This window comes from Polyergus mexicanus, unplaced genomic scaffold (genome assembly GCF_030449975.1).
Source record: "Polyergus mexicanus isolate NDT 795.1 unplaced genomic scaffold, iyPolMexi1.0 SCAF_2, whole genome shotgun sequence".
Lineage (NCBI taxonomy): Eukaryota > Metazoa > Arthropoda > Insecta > Hymenoptera > Formicidae > Polyergus > Polyergus mexicanus.
The window spans coordinates 3,109,675-3,137,107 of NW_027223322.1; the positions used below are offsets into that span (position 1 = coordinate 3,109,675).

The 27,433-nt window shown below is 38.5% G+C and overlaps 1 protein-coding gene across 2 annotated transcripts in view; it reads right to left on the reverse strand.

Annotated features, from left to right (window-relative positions):
- The window catches only part of Vn (membrane-bound neuregulin protein vein), a 319,192-nt gene extending 293,546 nt beyond the window's left edge, over positions 1 to 25,646 (reverse strand). For both annotated transcript variants that reach the window (XM_070315119.1, XM_070315114.1), the window contains exon 1: positions 22,873 to 25,646. In XM_070315119.1, coding sequence (XP_070171220.1) covers positions 22,873 to 24,031 — 1,159 coding nt within the window. In that variant the 5' untranslated portion in view covers positions 24,032 to 25,646. The remainder of the gene's footprint in view (positions 1 to 22,872) is intronic.
- Positions 25,647 to 27,433: the final 1,787 nt, after the last annotated feature.

The window sequence follows — 27,433 nt, forward strand, 5'->3', positions numbered from 1 at the left end:
TTTGATCTAACAAGCTCTAGACGCTGACTCGCTAGACTCGCCTGCTCGCCGATGGTATATTTTTCAACGCTTACAAACGTTTCGATCGGCCTTGACTATTTACAAAATTATCTGTTCCGCGAAACGTTTAAGATCGATTCTCAAGTTACATGAGTGCGACGAGAACGTATCCGACGCAATGACAGCTACATACGTATATACGTGTGCGTATTGCTTTTACATATTTCAAATTTATCATTAACGTTCGTCGCGATGCGCTCGTTAGATATCAGACCTCGTTAAATTCGCGCATCGTTGCTGCATCGCCACAATGTGGCATGCGTGTAAAACAACGATGAAAGACTATGACAACCGTTCGTGAAACGCACAAATGCGGGAATATATAAAGCTTCCCGGAAAGTTACAATATACATCCGTTTCGATCTATCGGCGCGATAGTCACGTTCGTGGCTTTTTCGCTGAAGGGACGAACGGTTCGCCGCGTAAACCGGGTTCGAAAATTGTAAAGCAGCGCAGTAAAACCAGCAGCCGATGCGAAAGGGAAAGAGCCGAAGGGCAGATAAAGCGGGGGAACAGCGCTCGGAGATGCGAGGCATAGGTAAAATTATCATTTGTTCTAACAATCGCCGATGTAACACGCCATCACGCGCTGCCGTAAACTGTATCGATATCGAATTTAAATATTTATTCATGCGAATGAGACATATTTCACTCGATCCAAATATTTAGAATATGTAACAAATATTTTGTGATTTATACGTAAGTGCAGTCTAACGCGTAAGAAAAAGTACTTGAGAAAATTATAAATAAAATTCGGATAATAAAAATAAAAGATAATTTTCATAATAAAATGAAATGTACGCGAAGAGCTAAGTATTGTCATATTTTACAGTTTTGTTTTCACATATAAGAAGTTAATTTAAAGAGCGTATAAAAAAGCGTATGAATATTATATATTGCTTGCTGGAAATAATAGTTGAACGTAAATCATACGTAAATGCCTATAAATTGCACTTTAATTAATGATCAGTTGCATTACAGTAGTATTACATTACAATTACAATGCGATATGCAACGGTCCATCAATACGTGCCAATCACTATAATTACAAGGCAGGAGGCGTAAAGGATATTATACGTGATCATCCGATGAAATCCGCACACACGCGGTAACCAGTTCCATGAAAAGTTACAACACTATGGCCAGCTATGTTTCCCACACACAATAGGCATTTTCACTCTCAAATAACATTCTCAGTCACGTATAAACCGAAGGAAAGGTTCGAAAATTCGAATATAGTGCTGTAAAAGCCTAAACAAAAATCAATGGTTGAAACAGTAAAGGATTTATATAAAAAAATCCATTCAAAATATTTCGAAATCCGTGCATTTTCTCTTATATCTACAAATTCTTTCAAATATAATATTCTTATATTTTCTTTTGAAAAAATGTCCAAAAAATCCAAAATTTCTGAATTCCAAGTAGAAATGTGAAATTTCTTTAAGAATACAAATATTATGATTATAATAAGATTATTCTTCAATTACTTCCGAAATTGACGACAAATTGACTTAATATGTCTTGTATAAAAAAGATTAATAAGTAGGACAAAACTGTCTTCTTGCACGAACGCTTGTACAAATCGACGAAAAGTATACGCGATTTTACGAGCTAAAATCAAATCTACGATCCTTCAAATGGATGCATCACTACCAAAGGTGAAGGAAAGAAGTCCATATATACTGGATGATGTCGATGGAGGCTGGGGGTCGTTCAAACAGCACGGAAAACACATGTTATCGACAGGCCACCCTTTTTTGTCGACTCGTTCGCGGCGAGGGCGGAATGAAACAGCGACGATGGATCGTAGAACGAGGGAAAAGGGAGAAATGCGTCGAGAGAGAGAGAGAGAGAGAGAGAGAGAGAGAGAGAGAATGAGAGAATGAAAAGCTAGCTGGGACTTTTTGTCGACTTTTTAACAAGATACCGAAGCGCTTTGATAGACGGCAAAAGAAATGAGAAAAAAAGAGAAGCGAAGGAAACAGTCAGGTTTCGATGGACATGACTGTCATGTCGGCCGTTTTCAGTTTTTCCACTTTAATACATCCCTTGTTTTTTCCCCGAATAAAATAAATTCGTTCCGAGCATCCTTTTACTGAATAATTAATCGAACCTTCACGTTTGACAATTATAACTATGCGACGTGATTTGTGATGTTTTCAATGGATTCCTGATTGATCTAATTATGAAAAATCAAATCGTTAAACGTGACTGAATTGACCATTGTAATTATTTTTCTCTTAACAAGATATAACGTATTATATCTCTTTAGTATTCTTGTATAAAATATCTTGTAAGAAAAGCATTAATCTATCAAACAATTATTCGTATGTATTATTAATATCTTTATTCGATTTAAAACGTCTAATCTTATTATATCATATTATTTTGCACCGTTAAAGTTTCGAATTACTTTTCGTTATATCCTATGTTTTTTTAAAGAATTCGGAAAAACGCAGTTTCAAAATAATGTTTTATTCCATTGCGAGAGAAAAAAGCTTTTACTCTCGCGTTCACATTGGTGTAATATCCGATCGAACCCATGACACATCCTCAAGTTCATGTCGCCTTGAATTTGAGGCGAGGATGGCGGGTGTCTTCGGAGTCGTGCCAGCGCTGATTCACTGCGGGAGATTAACAATGGATGCCGCGACAGAAATGGCATGCTCTCTATACGCCAGAGAGATCGGATTAATGCTACGGAACTTGGAGTGTCGCGAATTATCCGGACGATTAGCGAGACGACACGGTGCACCTGCGACGCGATAATTGGCACAGATCGGTGATATAGTTACTCACGCCCAGGCGAAAAATTGTCAAAGATTACCGATAACGTCTGGAAGGAGAACTAATGCACTTACGGTGCAACGAACGGTAATCCAGTTGCGGTTAAATGTGTTACCGCACCGACTCCACTTCGTCGACTCTACAATTTTACTCGGCGCGTTCTCGCTCTAATTCTCGGATCGAAGTATATTTCCTTTCTTTTTTCCGCCGGTGAGAAGGATTATAAGCGAAATGAACGAGAGAGAATACGAGCAGTTTTTCAAAAACGATGTAAAATAAAAATTTTTAAACAACAATTTCATCTTCAATTTATTCGTAAAAGGCACTGAAAATACCCGCGATCTTTGTCGAAAGTGGCTGATATACTTTTCATAAATCAGTGATATATTTACCGTAGTATCATGTAAAGAATGATAGCACACGTGTATCTGAGCAAAAGAGTTAAAAGAAGATCGCTTCTCCTGTTACACTACATCTTTCTTACAATAGCAAATGACTTAACTTTGAGCGCACGCATAAAAATGCCTGGTACCTTTATATTTTTTAATATATAACTATATATATACTTTTTAAGATATTTCTATCGCAACAAATAAATAATTTTATAAATAATAATTTTAAATAAAAATTTTTTATTTTATTCGCTTCACTTGCGTGAGTCATCGAATTCAAGTTCGTAATTCAACGCGACGATGATGCATTACGCTGATCAATTATCATATCGCGTTCGAGCTCATTGATCGCCGTACAACAACGAACCTGTCGGTCTTGCCAATTTCGGAGAAGCAAGACGACGAGCAAGGAAGGAAGGAAGGAAGGAAGGAAGAAAGGAAGAAGCGAGCGAACGTGAACCCTTCGGGGATCGCCGTCAAGTTGCGGATCGCTCTCAATCCTGGCGCAAGACGGTGACCATAAATCGTCGCCGGAGATAATATTAAAATTTCTTTTTCTTTGGAAAAAAAAAATGATATACGCTTATCGTCTCGCGAGACGCGGGGGACATCCACAGGAAACATTAATCAAGCACGTATTCCTTCTGTTAACAAGAAAGATAAATAAAATTGCGTCTTCCAAGGACGTTACACATTTCGCGGGACACGCGTCATTCTGGCCCTAAACTGCTCGCTTATCTTCGAGCGATTTACGTTCGCTTGACGCAAAGCGTATTTTTCGCGGCCGATGGCGAATTACTATCAATATTAATTGCTGCCAATTATCGTTGCGTTTGACATAGACCATATGTAGGACGCGCGCGCGCGCGCGCGCAACGATGCAACGGTGCTTCGAGTAAATAGCTGAAAGAGCAGCCACACACACGTCTCTTTTTCTTTCTCCCAATAATGACACATGTCGCTGTCATACCGTGACACTTTCGGCCGATCCAGAAAGAATCATCGCGCTCGTATATTCGCGAAGCCAAGCGAGTCAAGCTGCATCGAGCTCACTTAGCTTGGAGAATCATTTATCTTGAATAACACACTAGTGTGCTACGCATATTACAGACAAAACACATCGGATCGACTCAATATCGGAAAGATATCCATATGCGAGATACTCGTGTGACGGTTATAAACTACGAGACAAGTAGCTTTTATTTAAAGACGTGCTCGCGTATCGCGCGAGCGTCTGCGATATTTTATAAATCGACAACCACCTGGTACGCATCGATTGACCGCGATGGCGGGACAAATGCAATCTTCCGGTGTGGGGAATTTTCGGCTCTTTTAAATAAAATTAGCGTAAAGCGCGCGCAGAGATAACGCCTTTATATTAGGCAGCTTAATAAATGTATAAATAAATTATTTAAATAATTTAATATATGATATTCTCGCGACATCGTGCTATCAATTTATGTATTCTGCATACTTTGATGTTTTTAAAGAAATTTTCCGATTAAATTCTGCTGATTTTTATTTCAATCTTGTTAAAGTTTCCCACGGAACAGTTTTCTTTTAATTATTTTGTCTCATTTGTATTTAAAAATTCAATCTAAATTTCACATAAGAACGCGAAAGAGAAAAAGAGAGATAAAGAGAGATGTAATGGCATATTCGGCGACTTAACATTAACGGGAATAATAGAGCTCGGAAGCCAAACGGACACCAGATTGGGTCGTATCATGCGAGACGATCGACGGGGTGAGACGCACTCGGCTGTGCCATCCTCGGTCTGCGGGGAACGGACGGGGGGACGGGGGGACGGAGACGGAAATCGGCGCGTACGTATCCAGAGCACGCACGGCCCATACTCAGAGAGCAAGAGAGAGGGAGGGAGAGAGAGAGAGAGAGAGAGAGAGAGAGAGAGAGAGAGAGAGAGAGAGAGAGAGAGAGAGAGAGAGAGAGAGAGAGAGAGAGAGAGAGAGAGAGAGAGAGAGAGAGAGAACACAGGTATACGCTCTATATACTCTGCTTGGACGCTCGCACGCAGCCCGGCACGCATATGCCGGTGGGCCCCGCAGGTGGAAGTGCGTACGAGGTGGGGTGGATGGACGAACGCCGTCGCGTTTCCCTCTCCTCTAGTGGGGGACCACACGTGTGGTGTGTGTATACACCGTGCCCGGCGCGCGGGGCGACCGGGTAGACTGCTGGGCGGTCGCCGATCCAACACATGCCGAGTACAAACATGCCGAGAGAGTTCTACCAAAGATTGCTCGTGAATTGTGCGGGCCGATCGATCGATCGAACGATCGAAAGGGATCTTATCGCGCGTCACGGAAGCGGTGGCTGCGCGAGAAAGAGAGAAAGAGAGACATTAAACAAAATTATATTAATAGAAACCCAGGAATTTTTTATAATCAACGACACAAGAGTATTACTACAAATATAAAATGTAAATTATTAAAGCATTCGTATGCTTTCCACTCAAGCTTTTAAAATTCTGTATAAGAAATATAATTCGAATATAGAAAAATCCAATGCAGTATATCTAGTATATACATATCTAGAAAAAAATTAAAAATAATTCAATATATAATAGAGTAATTAAATGTAGAGTAACTATATTTTATTTTTATAAAAGTTCATCTTGAGAAAATAATTTATTATTTATAGGATGCGTATTACGCACGTTGAATAAAAAATACAATATTAGAAAAATGCATTGTATGTATAATATAAAGCAATTTGAAATAGTTATATCTTAATGAAGAAATGTGAAATGTATATATATTCGTTGTACAAAAGAGTAAATTATTTTTCCATTAATATAAAACGCATTAAGAATATACATTTACTTTTCGTCAATCTGATTAAGGCATACGATACAGTACGATACATCTTTTATAAAAAAAGAAAGTCTTGTTAGAGAAGACAAATAAGTAATGTAACTGCCATTAGAGCCTTAAGATATATATAAAGATTTTACATCGAAGGTAAAAAAAAAATCATATATGTAAGGATTTCAAGGTGACAGGAGGACTTGGACAAGAGTGCTGTATGTCGCCTAATACTTTTTAATATACATATACATTGATGGAATATTTAAACAATGGAAGAAGAAATACACTGATATGGATAGCAGGGAGGGAGGAATGATATTATAGGTATACATTACGTGTTACGAATATTATTGCTTTATAAGATAAAAACGATCTACAGTACATAATAAGAAAGCTGGTGATATAGAGAGAATATGAGAAAAATAAGATACAGAGGCTACCCTCGCCCCCTAAAATAATTATGAGATGGATACCATTAGAAAAACGGAAAAGAGGCACCGAGCTCTTGAAAACAAGGAATAGCAAAGATCATAAAAAAAAAAAAACTTACGTGAAGAAGAGTGGACATAGGAAGGATTGGATATCGAAAGGCGTATAAAACTTATAAAACCCGGAAATATATATATATATATGTATAAAACGCATTAATATATTCAATAGCAAATATTTGTCATGTAAAATAGTACGAATCACGTTTCTGTAGCTAGATTTTCAATCAAAGTGGATATTGCTGTTTGAAATTGATACGTACTTAGGTTAAAATCGGTATTACGGTAATAACAATCATTTCATCGCGGTTATTATTGTTATCGCATCACACAGTTACGAAATTAATTGATTAATGATTTAAATCGCGAACTTTATCGCGAGAACGTTATTACGCGGAAATCGATCTCGTGCGAGATCTGTTTTGATTTATGGATGCGCGTATCTGTGCAATCGGAGACGCTCGATCGCACGGCCGGAGGCGAGGATTTATATTAAATTAATGCGAACCAATGTTATGCGAACTAATTTCAGCATATATATATATATAATATTCACCGCACGCTTAAACAATTTGATATATAAATTTAATTATAATTTAAAAGAATATATTTTAAACAGATGTGTAATGTAAATTGCGAATTAATATTTTTTTAATGGAAATTTATAAATAACTATCCTGAAAAGTTTTTTTTTACGGAAAATGGGAAAATCGATAAAGATTTGCGATGTTCGGTAAATTTTGCGGATGGATTTTGTTTCAAGAAAAGTTTAACAGATTTCAATCAGAGATTTTTCAGAGATCAGAAATGATCTGAAACGATTAATGGTCTTTGTATTCAAAGATCTAAATTAATTCGTCATCCGGAATAAATTTCGTATTGGATAATATTTTGCTCCCGCATCATTTAATCTTTAACATTTTTAAAGTATATTAGTAGCCGATTTTCTTTAAGTGATTTTTATACAATTTATATAAAAAAAAAATGTTTAGTTATTTATAAAATGAAAAAATCCAAAGGGTTGAGTGTAAGAATAAATAAAATCAATCCTAACTTCGAGACTTATAAAAGAGAACCTTACAGTAAATTTATTCTTTGTAATAACTCAATCTTAATCTTTTCATGATAACATAATATTTATTAGACACATTATATAAGTGTCGTGTATGTACTTTAAATAACTTACACATTTATATATTTATCAGTAAAGATAATAATCATGTGGTGGCCGTTCAAATCTACATCCGGTATCCCCATACCGTTGGTGCCGGTAGTTTAAAGCACGTAAACGGTTAATAATTTAGCGCATTAATTTAATTCCAATGCGTGCAAGTTCGCGAAAGAGAAAAAAGCGGAAGGAGCGTTTGGCTCCGGGATCGCGATCGGCGAATTAAATCAGGCTCGCGAGCCGCGCGCAAAGCAAATTAATTGCTCGGAGTACGCCCGGCGATCGTGTAGACTGCTGGGCGGCTAGCAGCCGCCGCCGATCTCCTAAACGTGTCCGACTGTTCGATCGCGGAGAGCGTGATTATTTTTAGCGATCTGATCGACCGTGCGATCACAGTGAACGGCAACGGCGAACGAGTGCACGCGGTGAAACTGCCCCGCCTGTGTTCGTGGAAATCTCTCTCTCTCTCTTTTGCTTCGACGAGCCGTAATGAAGTGCGAGAAGTATCGGGCGACATGATCGCGCCCTTTATTTCGCTTCAATCCGTTCTACAATAAGTCGTATGTCAGAATCGGATTTTACGAATAAAACTTTATTGATAAAAAACTGTTTTGAAAGCATATTTCATTGTTTTAATATATGGTAATATGTAAAAGCAATTTTAATAATGACACTAAAGTATATGTTGCTACAGTTAAATAAAGTATGTAGTTTCACCCGCCATCTTCCTGTCATCCTACGTCTCTTCCTTAAAAATAATACAATTTTTATAATTTACGTCCAAATTGATAACGAATTTAAATAAATTCCCAACATTCTAATCTCGGTTGCTATGTATAAGCTTACATTATATATAATCGCGATTCAATTTTATAATGACAAGTTGTATTCGAATCAGACATTCTCAACATTTGATAAACGACAAGCGACATCCAACTCCAACATACGATTTATTGTAGAACGGGTCTTCGCAAACAACTCTAATGATTTCATTCCGCCGTGTCGGTATTTACAAAGCTGTAGCAGATAAATTTTCGCAATCTATCCGATGATTAAAATGAATAAAAACGCACTACAATAGCAGTCAATAATTTATGATAATAACAACCAATATATATAAGAAATATTTATTCTTCAATGATAATTATCCAATTTATTTAATTTACATGCATGCTTATTGTAAAGGCAATCGATATGTTGGTAGCTTCATCATCATCGCGAATATCGAAGGGAGAATGGCTAGAAAGTCTTTGTTACATATCCTGACCTGTCGCGATCTATCACTCGGAAATTAGATACGGGAGAAAGAGACAGAAAGAGATGGAATCACAAAGAATAAAGAGAAAAGGAGAGGGAGAGTCAGGGCGGGAGAAATTGCGATATTTTTTATGTGTAACGTTATAAAAACTTGGAAATAGATGCGATACTATCGCGAACACTTTCGTCGTGAATTGAAGTTAAATTCGTCAGGGCGAATACAGTTATAAGATCTTTACTTATGTAAATGTAGATTGAAAGAATATTACATTACAAAATTAAATAATTAATTAAATATTACAAAATATAACATCGAGATATTATTCACACACAATTTCAATTATAAACACGATCAGTTAATTATTAATATAAAGGTTCTTTGTGAGAATTAAGTTTCAAATATGTAAATTGTATTATATAGTGAATTTTCAATTAATAGAAATTTAGTTTACATTTCAACGAGTCTAGCATCTCACGAAAGTGTCCGTAAAAAGGGGAAAAACAGGTTCTCACGCGGAAATATTCGCGATTTCGAAAATTCAACTTCGAAAAGTCGTTTGAAATTTTCACAGGGTTCAAGAGCGATAAGATAAACTGGAAATGCAAGAGATTTAGTCGCTGCATTAAGGACGAAAGTCGTCCATAGTTTAATCCAAATCAATCGACGATGTTTCGTGAATCGGCGCGTTCGCGGACGAAAGAACGCAACAGTGAATCGTTCGAAGATGCGAGTATGGTTACAAAGAACGAAGGAAATGAGGTACAGTGGGTAATTTGTTTCCGGAAACTCAGAATATCAGAATTGATTGCCTACTCGGAACGCGCGTTTCATTTTATGCATTACGGCGACACGCAAAGGCGACAGTCTTGAAGGATTGTTCGGCTTGCCAGCGAGCTTGCAAATTTTCCGAAAGATGAAAGGTGGACTTGCCAAGAGTTTCAAATATATACATAGGATTTAGTTTCATGAGCCATTATATCTGCAGAAGCTAAATAACAAGTTTGGAGGCGCCGTGTATATTAAACATCCTTTTAATAAGAAAAATTTTACGTATAAAATTTTTTTTTTTTTTTTTTAGCACGTAATAAGTATTGTAAAAATTCCATATTGCTGCAAAGTCGAAATGCATTTTTGTTAAGATCACACGAAATGGTAAAGAGAAAATTACATATTAAATATTCGAAATACTTCGTTGCCTTTGTAAATCATAGAATGACATTTGCAATGCGAGGCTCTACAGTAATCGATCAGTTACCTTTCAAGAAACACATAGTACGCATGGAGCGTATTCATTTTCCGACAGACTGCAGCGTGCATTAACAAATCATGCCGTTGAGCTCGGCGAGATCGAGTTTGCGTCCAAGTCGCATAGTTAATTCGCGACATAATACGCATACTAATTCATTTACACGAGCTCTTGCCTAACTCAGAATCCCTCATGGCGGCTTTGTACTATGCAGAGCTATTCGACAAAGTGCATGACAGGAAGTGCGGTGGCAAAAGAAAATGCGCAAAGAGACGGGCGAGCGAGAGACGGGCAACATCGATGGATGTATAATATACGGAAAGAGACAAACTAGAGTAGAAATTACCACTATACTAGGATAAGTTTCGATCTAACGCGTAAATTGTACCATTACTAGACAGGTTTATCCTATCTAGTTTTCTATCGCGACATCGTAATTCGAAGAGCACTTAAAAAAATTGCGCGCGCGTTTGGGTAACGAGGTTTTATGGAAAAGCAAAGTCGCGCGAAAACGGCTATTACTGACTATCACGCGATCTCCCCTACGAGCCACTTACGTAAGAATGCCACCCTATATAGCCCTATACATTACCGTAATGAACAACCCTAGACCTAAGTAAGATCGCGTTCTTATACATAGGTCGTTTCTTATGCACAGGTCTATACGAAAGATAGTTGACACACCGCCACTCGCGGTCAGAAAAATTGTACGGCGTTGCTCGCATGATTTATCGCGAAGAAAATATAGACATAGATCGACCGAAATTTGCTGTGATAGATTGAAGCGTAGAAAGATAAAAACTGAAATGAAAGAGCATGTAGCCGGTATCGCGATGTCCATCCATATTAAGTTAGCCCCCCCACCAACGCCAAATTAAATCAAATACATCAAATAATTTAGTGCTAATTATGTGCTAATTAGTTGCCGTAGTCCGAATTTTGTTGCTCAAACCGTTTAGCAGGAATTTACATTCAAAGTGGGGGGTGCTAGCTTGACATTAAGCCAGCCCCCCCCCCCCATAGTGAAAAAAATATATATAAAGCTCGAATCAAAAAATAAAATACACTAGAATTTGTTGCTATTTTGTTGCTCTAAAATAACATAAAAATATTTTTTAAAAAGTATATTATTTAATTAATACCACTATATACTCAGTCTCGCCGCGCCGTACCATTCACTTGCGCGAAGTAAAAGTAAATAAAAAAATGTATCGCTCGCATGTATTTGGTACTGAAATAATCTGTGGACAATATACTGTCGAAATATATAAGAAACTGAATTTGTTGCTCCTCTTGCTTTTTTAAGAATGACGCGTTAAAGATATATGTTAAGATTACAGAGTGATCAGAGTTAAATAAAATGTAATCGTATTAATGATGATTTCGAATGCTAATAAAATAGTAAAATTAATGCGCTCAACGATTATAATTATGAAATCATTAATAATCATCAATGATGAATAATAGAAATAATCAAGGCAAAGATAATATGGTCAGTTTTAATTCTAAATATTTATATGATTATCAGATTATAAATAATTAATCAAAAAACAACTCGATTTTTCAATATCATCGTTTCCATAAATTAAAAAATAAATTGACATACATATTGTTAATTTCGTTAATGCACATGTTTGATAATTTTCATTCTCTAAAAATGACGCGTTAAAGATGTTAAGATTACAGAGTGATCAGAGTTAAATAAAATGTAATCGTATTAATGATGATTTCGAATGCTAATAAAATAGTAAAATTAATGCGCTCAACGATTATAATTATGAAATCATCAGTAATCATCAATGACGAATAATAGAAATAATCAAGGCAAAGATAATATGGTCAGTTATAATTCTAAATATTTATACATGAGCTATAAATCATTAATAAAAAAAAAAAACCCCCGATTTTTCAATACTATTGTTTCCATAAACTAAAAATTATATTGACAATTTTAAATGTTTAATAATAAATTCTACTGACCGACCGATGCACCGCCCTTGCATGTCTCACTTCTTTCCGCATCTGGTCATCGCGAGATCCTTTCCGTTTCCGGTTGCTCCCTTCGCTTCAAATTGAGACGAGACAGTCTATCAATTTGTCCACTCATGCATAATCACTATTCTCATAATCACTATTTCACTCGTAGTCCAAAATCCACCATATGCAATGACGCGGTAAAATTATTTCCATGCCGATTATAAACACGAAAGAACATATAATCGCGTATTAATAAATGGACGGAGACGATTTTCCGTGATTCTAATCGACATTCCCGATACTCACGACATCCACTTTATACACGGGATAAACTTGTGATGGATAAAAAAAGGCGAGAAATACGGAAAGAATATTTCAATCTCGCACGCTAATGCAATACGACGGTTACTGTAACGGTTACGGAAAATTTAGGCAGGTTGAGTAGTAGTAGATGGGGAGGGGGGAACGCGTGGTCGAATATCCGTTCCAGGAAAAGGAGCGAGCGCGTCTCTTCCAAGAAATAAACCGTACGCGAAAAATCCTGCGCGAGATAAATCAAACTAGCTCGAGCGACGCTCTTTTGCGATCTCGATTTATGAAATTGTGAATATAACTCTGAAAAAAGGATTACATTTTAAAACATATTAAAGAATATTAAAGCAGAAACGTGTGGAACGCGACGCGCTTATATTTTCAACGCAATATTATTATATACGACAGCGAGTAAATTATTTCAGCGCCTAAAAATATGTTAAATAATGTATTCATCGATCGTTGTATCGTATTATAAAATCGATATATCAAAACTACAAATTACTCTCGATTCGGATATTTCGAATATTCGTTCGGATGCGAAATTCATTTTCGATAGATAAAAGATGCGTGGGAAAAATCTTGTCGTTTGCGAGTATATATATATCGAAAGATGCCTTAATCACGATTACACGGGTTAATATATTACACTCGGATAATCGCCTGTTATTCGATACAAGACCCCCCCGACACTCGTTCGTACGCGGATCTCACTTTCGACGGATAAAAAGACGCGAGAAACACGGAGCGCGACCGTAATTCGTCTTGAGACTCGCGCTTGTGTGAAGAGACTGACACGATTACGGAAAATTTAGGCTGGACGGATAGGTGAGGAGAGGGGAGGACCGCGTCGCCGAACGTCTCGGTACAGAAGCGTTCAAAAAAGTTGGATGAAAACATTCAGATATAAACAAAGAAGCGCGGCTCGAGAGAAAGAGAGAGAGAGAGCTTATATTACAAAATCTCGATCAATTTTCATGGCGAAACGATAATACAACGAGAATAATCGTTGAATAGAATGTGTAAGATTCAAGGAGGAATATATCTGAAAAGCAGCTCGCACACCACATATGAACATTCCTAATAAAATATTCTTATTTAAGAGAAAAAAAAATGTGTTCGGTTAGTCGACAGTTAGTCGACTAATTTTACACGTCAGGTTTAATAATATTCATGGTTGTAAAATTGACCAATCACGGTCATTCGATTCTTGATTGGTGATTGGTTAGTTTTAAAACTATGGATGTTACTGAAATCCAATTAAGGGTGACATGTCAACGTTAATCAATGTCTCTGAAATGCCGCGAGAAACAACGAGTACCAACAGCTAAATGAGAAATTTTACAATTGGAGAAGCTTCGCGTCGCGTTTTTCACACGTTTCGTATTTCAATATACTTTAATATTCTTTTAAAATATATGATTCTTCTTCAATTATATGTATAATTTCGCCAGAAAATAATCGCGAGATTGCAAAAGTATCGCTCGAGCTTCGTTATCTTATCCTTGTTCGTATCGCGAAGGTTTTTTGGCGCACGATTTTTTTCTCGCAAAAAACTCGCTCGCTCCTGTTCTTGGAAGAGATATTCGACGACATTCCCCTCCCCTCCCCCCACCTATCCGTCCAGCCTAAATTTTCCGTAACGCTCTTCACACAAGCGCGATTATCGAGACGTATTATTTGTTGCTATTTTGTTGCTCTAAAATAACATAAAAATATTTTTAAACAAGTATATTATTTAATTAATACCACTATATACTCAGTCTCGCCGCGCCGTACCATTCACTTGCGCGAAGTAAAAGTAAATAAAAAAATGTATCGCTCGCATGTATTTGGTACTAAAATAATCTGTGGACGATGTACTATCGAAATATATAAGAAACTGAATTTGTTGCTCGTCTTAAAGTATTAAAAATCGATACTTTGTCGCCGCGGACCCTATACGACGCGCTCTTATATTATATAAATTAACTAAAAGAATGCGAGCAACAAATTCTTTTAGTTAATTTATATAATATAAGAGCGCGTGATATAGGGTCCGCGGCGACAAAGTATCGATTTTTAATACTTTAAGACGAGCAACAAATTCAGTTTCTCATATATTTCGACAGTATATTGTCCACAGATTATTTTAGTACCAAATACATGCGAGCGATACATTTTTTTATTTACTTTTACTTCGCGCAAGTGAATGGTACGGCGCGGCGAGACTGAGTATATAGTGGTATTAATTAAATTATATACTTTTTTAAAAATATTTTTATGTTATTTTAGAGCAACAAAATAGCAACAAATTCTAGTGTATTTTATTTTTTGATTCGAGCATTCTATATATTTTTTTCACTATGGGGGGGGCTGGCTTAATGTCAAGCTAACACCCCCCACTTTGAATGTAAATTCCTGCTAAACGGTTTGAGCAACAAAATTCGGACTACGGCAACTAATTAGCACATAATTAGCACTAAATTATTTGATGTATTTGATTTAATTTGGCGTTGCTGGGGGGGCTAACTTAATATGGGTGCGATGTCCTCGCAATGCTCCCCTTCGCAATTTACTTTATACGCGATACCTCTTATAAAGTCATACATAAAGTAACAGAATATAAGAATGGATTTCCGATTAAGGTCTTATAATTGACGCGTCTCCGGCAGGCCATTTTTCCTCTTCCATATCTGGCTTAATCACCGCCAAGCGGTCAAATAAATTCGCGGAGATTTGCTCTTATAGATCGCGAATCGACGAACCGTCATTCAACGTTGTACGTTCTTATATTGCGCATTTTATGTATCTCTTGACACCCTATAAGTTTTTTCTTCCTTCCATATTTGGTGAAAAAATTTTTTAAATATTATTTCGTAATATGCAAAAAAATATCTGACGTTTTGTCTGGATATATAAATGTATCACAGAAAATATATAAAATTTTTACACGGCAATTTTATTAATATACTTTGATATTAATATAATATACACTGTACATATGTGTGTGTGTGTGTGTGTGTGTGTGTGTATTGCATAAACGTGGATATTTCATGATTAATGTATGCCGTACTGCACGATGTAACTTCTTGATAGCGATCACTCCGGATACGAGAACTTGCGCATCGCGTTGCGACTCGCATCGGTCGATACTAATAATCCCGTGTCGCTAATTAGTCCTTTCTTGAAAAAAAAAAAAAGGGATCGCACTGCGTCAACGCATTCTATCGCTTCGCCGGGACTCACTCGTAATTAGCGCATTGGCTAATTAGCACGTCACACGATTACAAAACACGGCAACGTACGAAGAGATCATATGATCTAGAAAAAGAGCCGAGCTAATTATGTCGTCGCGACAATTCAGCGAGTCTGTTAAGATTATTAAAATTCGGGGAGCCATCGAAGATTCGATTACCTTGCGCCGCACTCGTACGTGATAAATCTACTTAACGAAGAACACGGAGCCGGCGAAAGTCTCTAATGCTGATGCTGAACCGACGTCTGAGAAATGTCACGTGGCCTGAATCGAAATATAATTTGCGCAAGATTCCGAGAGAAAGTGTGTATAAACGACTTTTTCTTCGTCTCGTTAATACATTAAGATTACCATTATTTTGATTTTCACGTGAGATACGCACGCGAAAGGAGCGTAAATTTGGAATTACTTTCCCGCAAAGTTACGAAAAACGCAGACAGCGATATCCCAAAAACGCACTCGACTCGAGTCACGGGCTCGCGCGTCTGCCTTTCGTCGTTCTCCCTTGTATTCTGTCACGATCGCGACACCTACGGGAAACGATAATGGGATAAGTCGCGAAAACTTTCGATCCGTCAAGATGGATGTAATATCAACGCGAAGCGCTGGTAGGCGTTAAGCAAACGAGCGCAACAGTTATGAACTCTCGCGTACAAGATGCAGGCGACAAAGACGAGAACGATGACGACGAAGACAAACGACGCTAACGACGACGGTCGGATAATATCGGACGTACTTTCCGTCAAAGGGTCTCACTACTCGCTACTTTGCCGGAATTTGCTTATCTTCGCCGAAACTTGGTCGTTCGGTCCCGAACTGATTAAAACGGCACTCGTGAAAATCGATACGTCACGATAATCATGAGACGTTGTCTGACAAGACGGTCAGGGATATATATCGCATCTTGACATACACCTTGAAAGACTTAGATCCTTGTTTATACAATTGCGCTTCTCCTGGAAGTTTAATCGTGAGACGCGATGCGAGTGGAGAAATTTATTTCGGTAATAAATCTGTGACGTTACATTTGTAATTGCGACTCAGCTAAATAATTCAAAAAATAATATTGTTCGCATACATTTTAAAATCTATTTCAATATTCGACATTTCGGATTTCACATGAGTATCATTCCTCGTTTTTCCTCTGAACTTCGTATCGATCGATTTACGCTCAGCATGCATACATTATTTACTGTCGATATTGTATAAATAACTCATGTCACAAAACCTGGTTTCGTTTGTTATCATAAAATTCCACGCGAACCCAAGCGGATTGCCGTAGTAGAAACATCTATTACAGGTATTGTAAAATCATCTCATATCCCCACGAATTTAGATCGATCGCGTGATTGTTCGTGAATAAAAATTAACTTTATTTCTACCAAGTTAAATTTCAATCGAATAAAACAAAGTTGAATCATTTGTATTAATCAACGATATTACTTGGAATGACATATATAATAACGTATTCTCTATATAATCTCATTTAAATAAATGTAAAATATAATCGTATTACCGGATAATATTTAAATACCAAAGCCTATGTGTATTTATTATGATTTTACATCATATTTTTCCATTCATTGGAAAATATTTTCAATAAACAATTTATCGGGACTATTTCATTCAAAGATTACATGAAATGCAATTGAAACGTGACAAAACGTGAAAAAAAATTACTGGAAAAAAAAACAACAAACAAACGGGAACAATATTAACGATTTAATCGTGCATGAATGCGAGTTGCTTTCTAATATTCTGATATTACGTATCCATTGAACTAATACATAAATCTTCAGCTAATAATTTATCTCTCACGTAATTGTAATTAAGAATTCCCGAAAGAATAATTATCTTTTTAATATGTTTTTTTATCGATTTTCTTGCGCTCTCATCTGCTCTTTACTCATGTTTTGTAACTCTAGGCGAAATAATCGGCCACGTATCAAATTCCTGCAACGAACACGATATGCTGCATTGCTCCTGATACATTTTCCCCGATGTTTACGATCGCAACGTGTCGGTTATCTTTACGCAAGTGTCTATATCGATTACGCCAGTAACTCATTATATACTTTATCAAGGGCCAATGTTTCGGTAGCCACTTGACCTGATCTCTATAGAATGTCTCAGATATGCATATACACGGTAAATAAGTCTTTAGCGTATTTACATTTGTCTCTTAACCAAACTTGCTACTTGTTTACTTTTAACTGTTTGCTTTTCAACAATGTCTATATGCTTATAATATATCAAATTATCGAATCAATCATTTTTGTCAGAAGTTTATTAGGAAATAAATATAAAATAAGATTTTATTGTATCATCGTAATTCACGATTCTCCATTTTAATATCTCATCATTAATTATTATTTTAGAAAGAAAAATTGAAGAATAAATCGACTTACTAAAGATGTGTATGCTAATCTTCTAATAGCTGTTCACGAAGTAATAGTAATCATTATTATATTAAAATGCATACTATTAAATTAATTATATATGTTACTTTTCTATTACATATGAAAATGGTTCATATAATATATTTAAAAAATGCACACTTTTTTTTAGAATTTATAATGTAATATATATATATATATATAAAACTTTAGTATCTTGTACACCAACCGAGTTTCTAACAGGTTTCTACATTTATGCAGAGAAAAGAAGCAATTTTAAATCTGTCGGAAAAATTTCGCGACCGAGAAAAAGTCAGCGTAAATGTTACGCACGGACATTTCGTAAATGGGATAGTAGCCGCGACGCGAAGTAGCCGCTAAATATCAAGTTTCGTTAATGCCTGTCCTCTTATTCCGTTAACGTCGGAGATGGAGCGCGTGCGCCTCATTCGCTCATTCCGACACTCCTACCTGTCGTCGTCGCGATTATACCCGCTGCTTGTCAGCTCTTAAGGTGGGACCGATGCGCTCACGATCGTCGTTTACGTTCACAAAGCGATAAGAAGAAAACCTGCGACACCGATCTCGTCATCCTCCAATGCCCGCGCGGAATTTGTCGCCGTTGGCTTTCTACTTTTCCGCGTCAAACGTTTATTAAGGTAAATCAAATCGGATCGTACTTTACACGCGTCTCTTACTTGTGCTAGTGATCTCTCTATCGCGTTAAACGAGCAAGATTGAAATTTTTAGCGTTCAATGTAGAAAGCGATTTCTACACGTCAATCTACTTTCATCTCAAATTCTTAGCGACATAAAATGCATTTGTCTATTTTCAAGAACTTGTCAATTTTAAATCTCGAATTTATATTAATTTCAAGCCTATACAAGGTATAAAGAAACATTCAAATATTTAATTCTAATTAATTGAAGATAATATACGAGGACTTTGAAGAAAGTATCTATTTCTCAATATCCAATGCATACTCTTGTAAATTCTATACGCACATATATAATAATTTTTTGTAAATTAAATTTATATACTATACATATTTGTATTTCTTATCTCCGAGAGATCCCTGAAATATTTTATCTCGATATTTGATTGTATCGAAATATTTTAACAAATCCAAGACTTGAAAACATCGCGGCCCTTAAAAATGCAAATATTTCTCATATAATGGAACATGGTTCCATTTCGATATTAATGAATAAACTAAAGGAAAATAAAGAGAAGCTGGAATATCGATGAAATTTCTCTTCCAAATACGAATACAAATTATTCGCACGGCTTTTAGAAGCGTGTTTCTCTCTCGAGGGAGGCACACAACCCCGCCGTTCGTCACGTTTGGCGTGATAAATCGAGCGCGGAAGGTCGTCATGTGCGAGCCGAGCGGCAGATTCATCCGGCAGCGGTCCACGGCAGCTATCGCAAAGTGGGGGCCAGTGGTCTCGGCGACGCCGAGAGCGGAGAAGTGGAAGCGCATTGAACCGCCGCCGGCAGCAAATTGGACCACCTTCAAAAACTCACCGACACAACGGGACGGGACATGACGCGACGATACGCGACGATACGCGACGAGACGCGACGCGACGCGACGCAACGATGTCGGCGTGAGAGACGGCGCGTATTACTAATCGACGATTACGAGGCGTTCACGCGCGTGTGTATAAAGAAGGATACTCTCTCCTGCGATGTACGATACACGCGACGGCTCGACACGCAAGCCGGCGAGATGCGACGCGGGTCTCGCGACTTACGTGGCGGGTTAAATATAAAGCGCGACGAGGCGCGCGCGTCCGACGACGAGATCGTGCTCGAAGAGCGTCTCTCTTTCACGTAGGCGTACGTAGTCTCGAGATAATCCGACCGCTACTTTTCGCGTTTAGCGATTACGATGTCCTTGAAATTCGCGAAAATAAAGGGATTAACGGAGATATTTCCTATACGTCATCGCGCGCCACGCTTCTCTTACGCTACTCTTATAAAACTATCTTTCTAATGTCATAGTCTTTTTGAGAAAAATTAAATATAAACTTTATGAAACGATGTTATACAGTATGTTATATATATTAAAATGCTGGATGTATATTGAAAGTTCTAAAATAGGTTCGTCAAGAGATTGCTAAGAGCTTCTCGATCGAGAAGATCGAAAAGCAAAGTACGTTATAAATTCTATGACTCCGATATCGTTAGGTTTCAATCTGGCTTGTAAATTTTCAATAACTCCAATATCGAGTAAAAATTGAATCAAAACATGGGTAGCGTGCGACGGAAGAAAATTAAAATTTATCTAGATGTCGCAAAGATTACAGATTTATATTGAACATAACAAAAACCGTTCTCGAATCGAGAATAAATCTTGCTAATAAATACATTGGCAAAGCAAAATTTTATTGCATACTTAAAGTTATAAAATTTTATACTTATATTAATGTTTGTTTATTAGATTCTATTTCAGTCGATCACCTTATAAATTCAACTTTTACAAATAATTGCATAGAGTATCAGAGCAGAAGGCGAGTTGCGTGTAAGAGTGGCTACACAAGATCTGCACACGAATCTCATTCGAGTCCGAAATAAAGTATATTAATTGGAATTTGATCTTTATTAATACACGTTATGATTTAGGCGCCCATCGTGAGACTTGAATGGATATCAAGCAAGCAAGAATACTGACAAAATTGAGAAATTTGCCATCAACGACTTGAAAGATTGTTGGCTTCTCGATCGATCGGTAATTTAAAAAAAAAAAAAAAAAAAAAAAAAAAAACTGCTTTCAAATCAATCGTGACGTAGTAAAAAAGAAAAAGAGCATAATAATTCTCCCTTAATGCATTTGTGTGACATGCACAATATGCAGAAAGGAACTTTGGTTCTTCTAAAAGAAGACCACTCACTACCTCTTCAGCGGGTAATTGAAAGAGTTGTTGACGTTTATCCGGGAGCTGATGTGGTGAGGAGTTCGAGTAATTACTATTAAAACTGTCAATAGACAATGTAAATGATCAGTGCGAGTTGTTAACTTTGCGAGACATAATAAGTTCTTTGTATTATAAGAAAAAAATACTAGGGTATATTTATAATTCTCTTTTGGGAAATTCAGTTTCTAAATAAGAAGTCTCGTAAAGTAATACTTGACGCCACTGTGAGAAACTCTAAGTTGTAGCGTTAATTAGTACACTAATTAAAAAGTTGTCGCGCTACAAAGTATATTAGAATTCTTCGTGCAGAATTAAATACTCCAAATTTACATTCGCTAAACACAATTGGTCGGTCAAATTTATAGAATTATTATACATAAATTTACTATGTACATTTTTTACATACTAGTAGACATAAATTAACGAATTTTCAATTTATACAAAACTCCTCGACATATTACGCTAGGGCTTTTTTTTTTTTTTTTTTAATGGGGAAACAATTTTCCTTCGATACAAACATCAATAATGTTTTAGTTATAATCAAAGATATAATTACACATAATAATTTTCTATTCTTCAAATTCAATGAATTTCAAATGTTATTTTAACGGAATCGCAAGTTGAAGTTTAACCATTGAAACGTAAATAATTTCCAAGTATTGAAATTTGCGATAAAAGAAATTACCTTTCAGACGATTCTCGCAATAGTGAGGTATTTGTAAAATGTACCGATGAACGGAATCGTTAAACATTTCGGCAAGCGAAAGAATTAATATTTTCAAGCGTCTTTAGATTGCGAAAACAAAATAGGAGCTATCGCGTGATATCTCACTTGTCCCCGGTAATTGTTCGTCGCAGAGCGCGAACGCTTCGATCGATTTTTGTGACGACTCGAGGACACGATCGAGCTCGATACACCCGGGAGTTTTTTTAGTTGAAATCCGCCGTCCGATGTAGAATTCTCGATCAATTCCGGGATACAGCGCGGCAATATTGTTAATACAAGCCTGGCGATATGGCAGCTAACTTATGTAAATGCACGTGAATATTTTAATTTACGTTTGATACAGAGTTCGACCGCGATATACATGTATACTTAGAAGCGCGTATTCTTTTATGTATAAATATAATAACTTTTATATTAATGTACAAAATATATTTATATTTTTAATCAAAGCATGCAGATTTTCTATAGATCGTGTGCATTCTAACACACACTCGTTTTCTTGCTTCAGCTATTTCAGGGGTGTGACCAATACGGAGATTAAAATTAACATAAGCAAAATGAAATCTTGCTTCAACAAATCTTTATCAATTTTGCGACGAACGATTTAAATCGAAGATTTAAAGTAAAAAGTGTAACATATGTGCCTTATAAATTATAACAAAAATCTCTCTTTAAAGAATAATCATTCGAAAATGATGCACGAATATATTTTTACATTCGCGTCGAACATGAAAAATGTTTTTATAAATTATCTTTTTTAATATTATCGATCGTAGAATTTAGAATATACGATGAATTTCTCGCGATTTTTTTATATATATCGAACATTCGATTATCATCTTGAAATAAAAAGTGCAACAAGTGCCTAAAAAATTTAATAGAAATCCTTACTTGGCTTCGCGACGAAAGAATATATTTTTACATTCGCTTCCAACATGAGAAATATTTTCATAAATGATCTTTTTTGATATTATCGATCTCTCGCGATCTTTTTCACATTTAAGCCTTCGATTATCGCTTTCTATCGACCGATCGATTTTCTGAGAACGACGTATGACATAATTTTTGAGGCTCACCGTAATCTGGTCGAACGACAGCCTGGACGGCCTGCTCGTTCTTCTTGCTTCGGATCACCGGCGGGCCAAGGATCGTGAAATTCCTGGGTCCCACGCGGTTCACAAACACTAGATACACTTTGCCCCTTTTAATATTGGCTCGCACCACACCACTCGGATTATCGCGCTGCTGCTGCTGCTTGCCGGCCTTGTTGCCGGTTTCGTGGCCGTTGCACACGGTCGACTTGCCGGGAGCCGATTTGTCGCGAAAGTGAAGTCGCACGCTGTCATTCTTCTGCAGCGGCTGAAAGCCCGGCTGGCTCTTGTAGACCTGCTTCACCTCGAAGGTCACCGCGTAGTTTGAACCGGGCTTCCTCAGCGAGGACATGCTGCGTACTTTACCCTCGAATACCGTAGGCGCCAGATAGGCCCGATTACCGACGTCGACGTCGGGACACCAATTCTGACCGCGGCAGCTACGTTCCTTGTTCCTGCAGCGACGTCGCTGTTCGCGCGGCGAGTCCGCCTTGGCGCGATTCTTTGGTCGTTGCTTGATCGATCTAGCGATCCGCGGCCGCTCCATCGACGATTCCGCCGATGTCGATTCCGCCATCGCCGGCGGATACATAAAGGGTGCCTGAGTCGAGGAGTGACGGGGCGCGAGAGTCAGACCGGACTCGTTTATCTCCGGGTGAAAGGCGCGGCGGACGTGCTCCTTCGTCTCCTTCGCGGGACCCACCGTTCGCGTGGGATTCGATGCGACCAAAGTTCCGAGATCCATCTCGAGCGACGACGATCCTCCGTGGATCGAGAGGTGGCGCGAGGTATGTCGCGCGTCATCCTCCGGAGAATGTTCTATCCCTTTGGGGGAGAATTTTTCTTCCTGTTCCACTGGGCTCGGCTCGACCGGTGGGACCTTGTCAAGGTCGCGACGAGCAGGACGAACGTCGGACGACGTATATTGCCGGAGAGTATCTCCTCGCAATTGAGACACCGTAATTTCGCGCACGTCCTCGTCCGCTACGCTCATCAACGATGGACGATAATGCCTCGTCTCGGTGATGCTGCTCGTCGTCGTTGCCCCGAGGGTGTCCCGAATGGCGGGGGGTGCTGCAGCGAGCACCGGTGCGCCCCACCAGCCGCTTAAGAACCCGGCCAAAAGCAGAGGCGCCCACATCATCCAACCTGATTAGCGGTGTGATTCGGGGGTGAGGTCGACGCCTCGGTCACCCCGACTCGCACAGAGGCACGCGTTCCTTTCGCCTCTTCTCCCCTCTTCTTCGAGCTCCAAGAGCGAGCCCCTTTCACTTCGTCGTAAGCACTCGCGACTCCTATGTTTAATTAAGTCCTGTTTCTTCAATTTAATTTTCTCGCTGCTTCCCCGCGCGATATTAGTCACTGCTTGCAACAGAGACCACCCGACCCGCTATTCGTCGTCCCTTCTCCGTTCGAATAGCCACCAAATCGGATTCTCTATCAGCTTGCTCTCCCGGATCTTCGGGCTCTTCACGAGATGTTGTACCATCGATAATGGAACGTCGAGGCTTCTTCGACATTCGTCTTCATCCTACGCGATATCATTCTCCTCATCCTCGAAGCCGGCGGAGGTAGCAGCCGTCGCGAGCCGCACCATGCGCGGCCTTTTATATCTTCCTTTTTCTCTCCTCGGGAAGGTGTTGTATTATCGCAGATGATCCCGGCCGGCGGCTGCGACGATCGCGGACGCGACAACCAGTATCGATCTTTTATAGATTCTGATCATTATGATTCGCGATCGGCACGATCATTCTGAGCCGACTTAAACCAGGACGGCCTCGTTGTACTGCGAGTTTCGACTTCTTTCGCAATTTCGCACGAGATCGGATCTTGATTCTTGATAGTCGACAAATATCGGCTTCCGGCCGAATGAGGCCGAGAGGTTAGTTGTCTAATCTTCGTGTTCACTCGCGTTAATAGGCAGACGGAACCGATCGACCTAACCCGCGATTAGAACCGTCGATCCCCTCCGATCCCCTCCGATCTGACATCGAATCCAACGGAATTCCAGGAGCTCCTGTTACCCTCTCGCGCTATCCGCGACGTATCGCGTTGCACTCGATAAAGCGGGAAAAGCGAAATATATATATATATATATATATATATATATATATATATAGAGAGAGAGAGAGAGAGAGAGAGAGAAACGGGTCGAACCGGGCGTCGAGACGTCGGAGACGAGAACAGGAATACGAAGAAGAGACGTGATGGGCGGCGATGACGATGAAGAAAGCGTCGGCTTCCTCTCTGACCAGCCGGGACACTATTTAAATATACCCACGAGACGCCCGCTACTGCTCTCTCGGTTCTTGCGGCCGCCCGCACGTTCGTTCGCGTTCGCTTTTCTACACTCTATTCACACTTACTACACTCTTTTCGCCCGCTGTTCACCACTATCTCGCGCGCGTGCCCGTCCCGTTACATACGATCTTTTCGTTTCTCGGAACAGAGTACTTTCGCCGATTCACGCCGTTGCACGTAATTGTCAACCGCGAGCGCGTTATCACGCACTTACTTGGTTCTGTTTCTCAACACTTTCTCCCTTTTCTTTTTATCTCTCTCTCTCTCTCTGTCTCTCTCTCGCACGCGCGCGCGAGAAACCGCTTCCTCTCGCGTAGATGGTCTTGCGGCTCGAGACGCGAGATATCGACGATGACGGGGGGATCGAGTCGCGTGTGTCGCACGCGGCATGCACACACGAGGCGCCTACCTCGCGTGTCACGAGAGCCGGAGGAAGGGAGAGAGATCGTCGGTGGCCCCGCGTCGGGCGCGCGCGACGTTTCAAATTAGACTGAGCGGCCCGCTCGCGTAGGCCGAGGCCGGCCACAACTCCAGCGGCGCCTGGTGGATGCCGGTCGAGGCTTGCGCGCGCACCGCGGCCGCGCCGAAGTGAGACGGAGCGACGACGGGACCTTTAAGAACCTGTATAACAACGACCTAACAACCGAAGGAACCGCACGCGTGATCCTCACGGTCCTCCTTCTCCGCTCCACCTCTTTATCTCTTTCTTTCTCTCCCTCCCCTTCTTTCTGTCTGCCGCTCTCTGTCTCTGCCGTCTCGCGAGTTTCTTTTCTCTCTCTCTCTCTCTCTCTCTCTCTGTTCCTCGCGCGTTGTATCCTCGCTTTTTCTCTTTTTCGATCTCTTTGAAACTGGCAGGACCATATCGATATAATGTAATCGAACTTATTTAGGGTATTTAGTACTCACTTTAGAAGTAAAAGAATAATTGTACATTGTTTTTCGATGAAATCAGCATAAAACCAGCATAAAGACGTCTTAATTATATTTTTATTTTTAGAAATATGAAATATTACCAAAAAGTATCTTGAAATTTATCGCGAAATCAACGTAATTATTTCAATTGATCTTAAGCATATAGTATATTAAATATAGAGTGAAATATATGTATATATCTTATTTGCGATGTGGCAATTGCGCATCTAATAAATCATCATGCAACGACAGATCGTTTGAATTTGGTATGTTCAAAATCGCGGTACTTTTGCACGCAGAAAAGGGCAAAAAGAAGTCGAGCACCGCTGCAGCGTTAATTACGACACGCGGCGCGCTTAAGTGTCGCCATTTAGCCCAGGATTAATCTGTCACGCGGCGAGCATGAAACCTCTTTGAAGCAAGCAGTACCATTATCGGCATAATCAAATCGGGCCCATTGAAATATTTACTCTATTCATTTTATACTAATTTGTACTAGTAAAAATAATTTTGTACCCCGTGCCGTTTCGGAAAAAATCGTGGCGCTGCTAGCTTTATATTAAGCTGGCTCAAGAAGATCAAAGTAAAATACAATGAAAAAAGAAATAAAACTAGACATGAAAAAAATTAAATTTGTACTAATTTCTATCACTAAAAATAATTTTAAAAAGTAGCGCTGTGTGCTGACTTACACCGATGTGAATTGATTTTTATAAAAAATAAAAAAATAATTTTACGTTACCTTTCGGAAAAAATTATAATGTAAGAGCGGCATAAAGACGTTTTAATTAAATATTTATTTTAAAAATATAAAATATTACTTAAAAATATGTTGAAATTTATCGCAAAATCAACGTATAGTTCTTTTAATAAGTATATGTAATATATGTAGGTATATGATATATAAGCGTAAAGTTAAATATAGAATTAAGAACGAGAGTGTATAAGCACTGGTCAAAACCTAACAACAGGAGAGTATAATTTCGAAGTGATCAACAGTTTTATCGCGGAACAAATATTAATAAGGAAAAAATAGCATGGAAATAAAGTAGGGAATTGTAGTAGTTTGCAGATGCGCGCGAACTTTTAATAACAAACATCTGAGAAATAATTTTCTCAATAGAAAAACGGAAATTGAAATATGCAAAAAATTAATAAAATAATAAAATCCTAACGTAACGTACTCAGGCGCTGAGCAAAAGCAATGAAAACTTTCTATGTATCTTCGAAAGAAAAATGCAAAAATATTGTAATATCTAAAAAAATAGGAAACGAAATATCGATTGACGAAAATAATATCTTTGAGGATATTTGTCACATTTCGATCGACGAT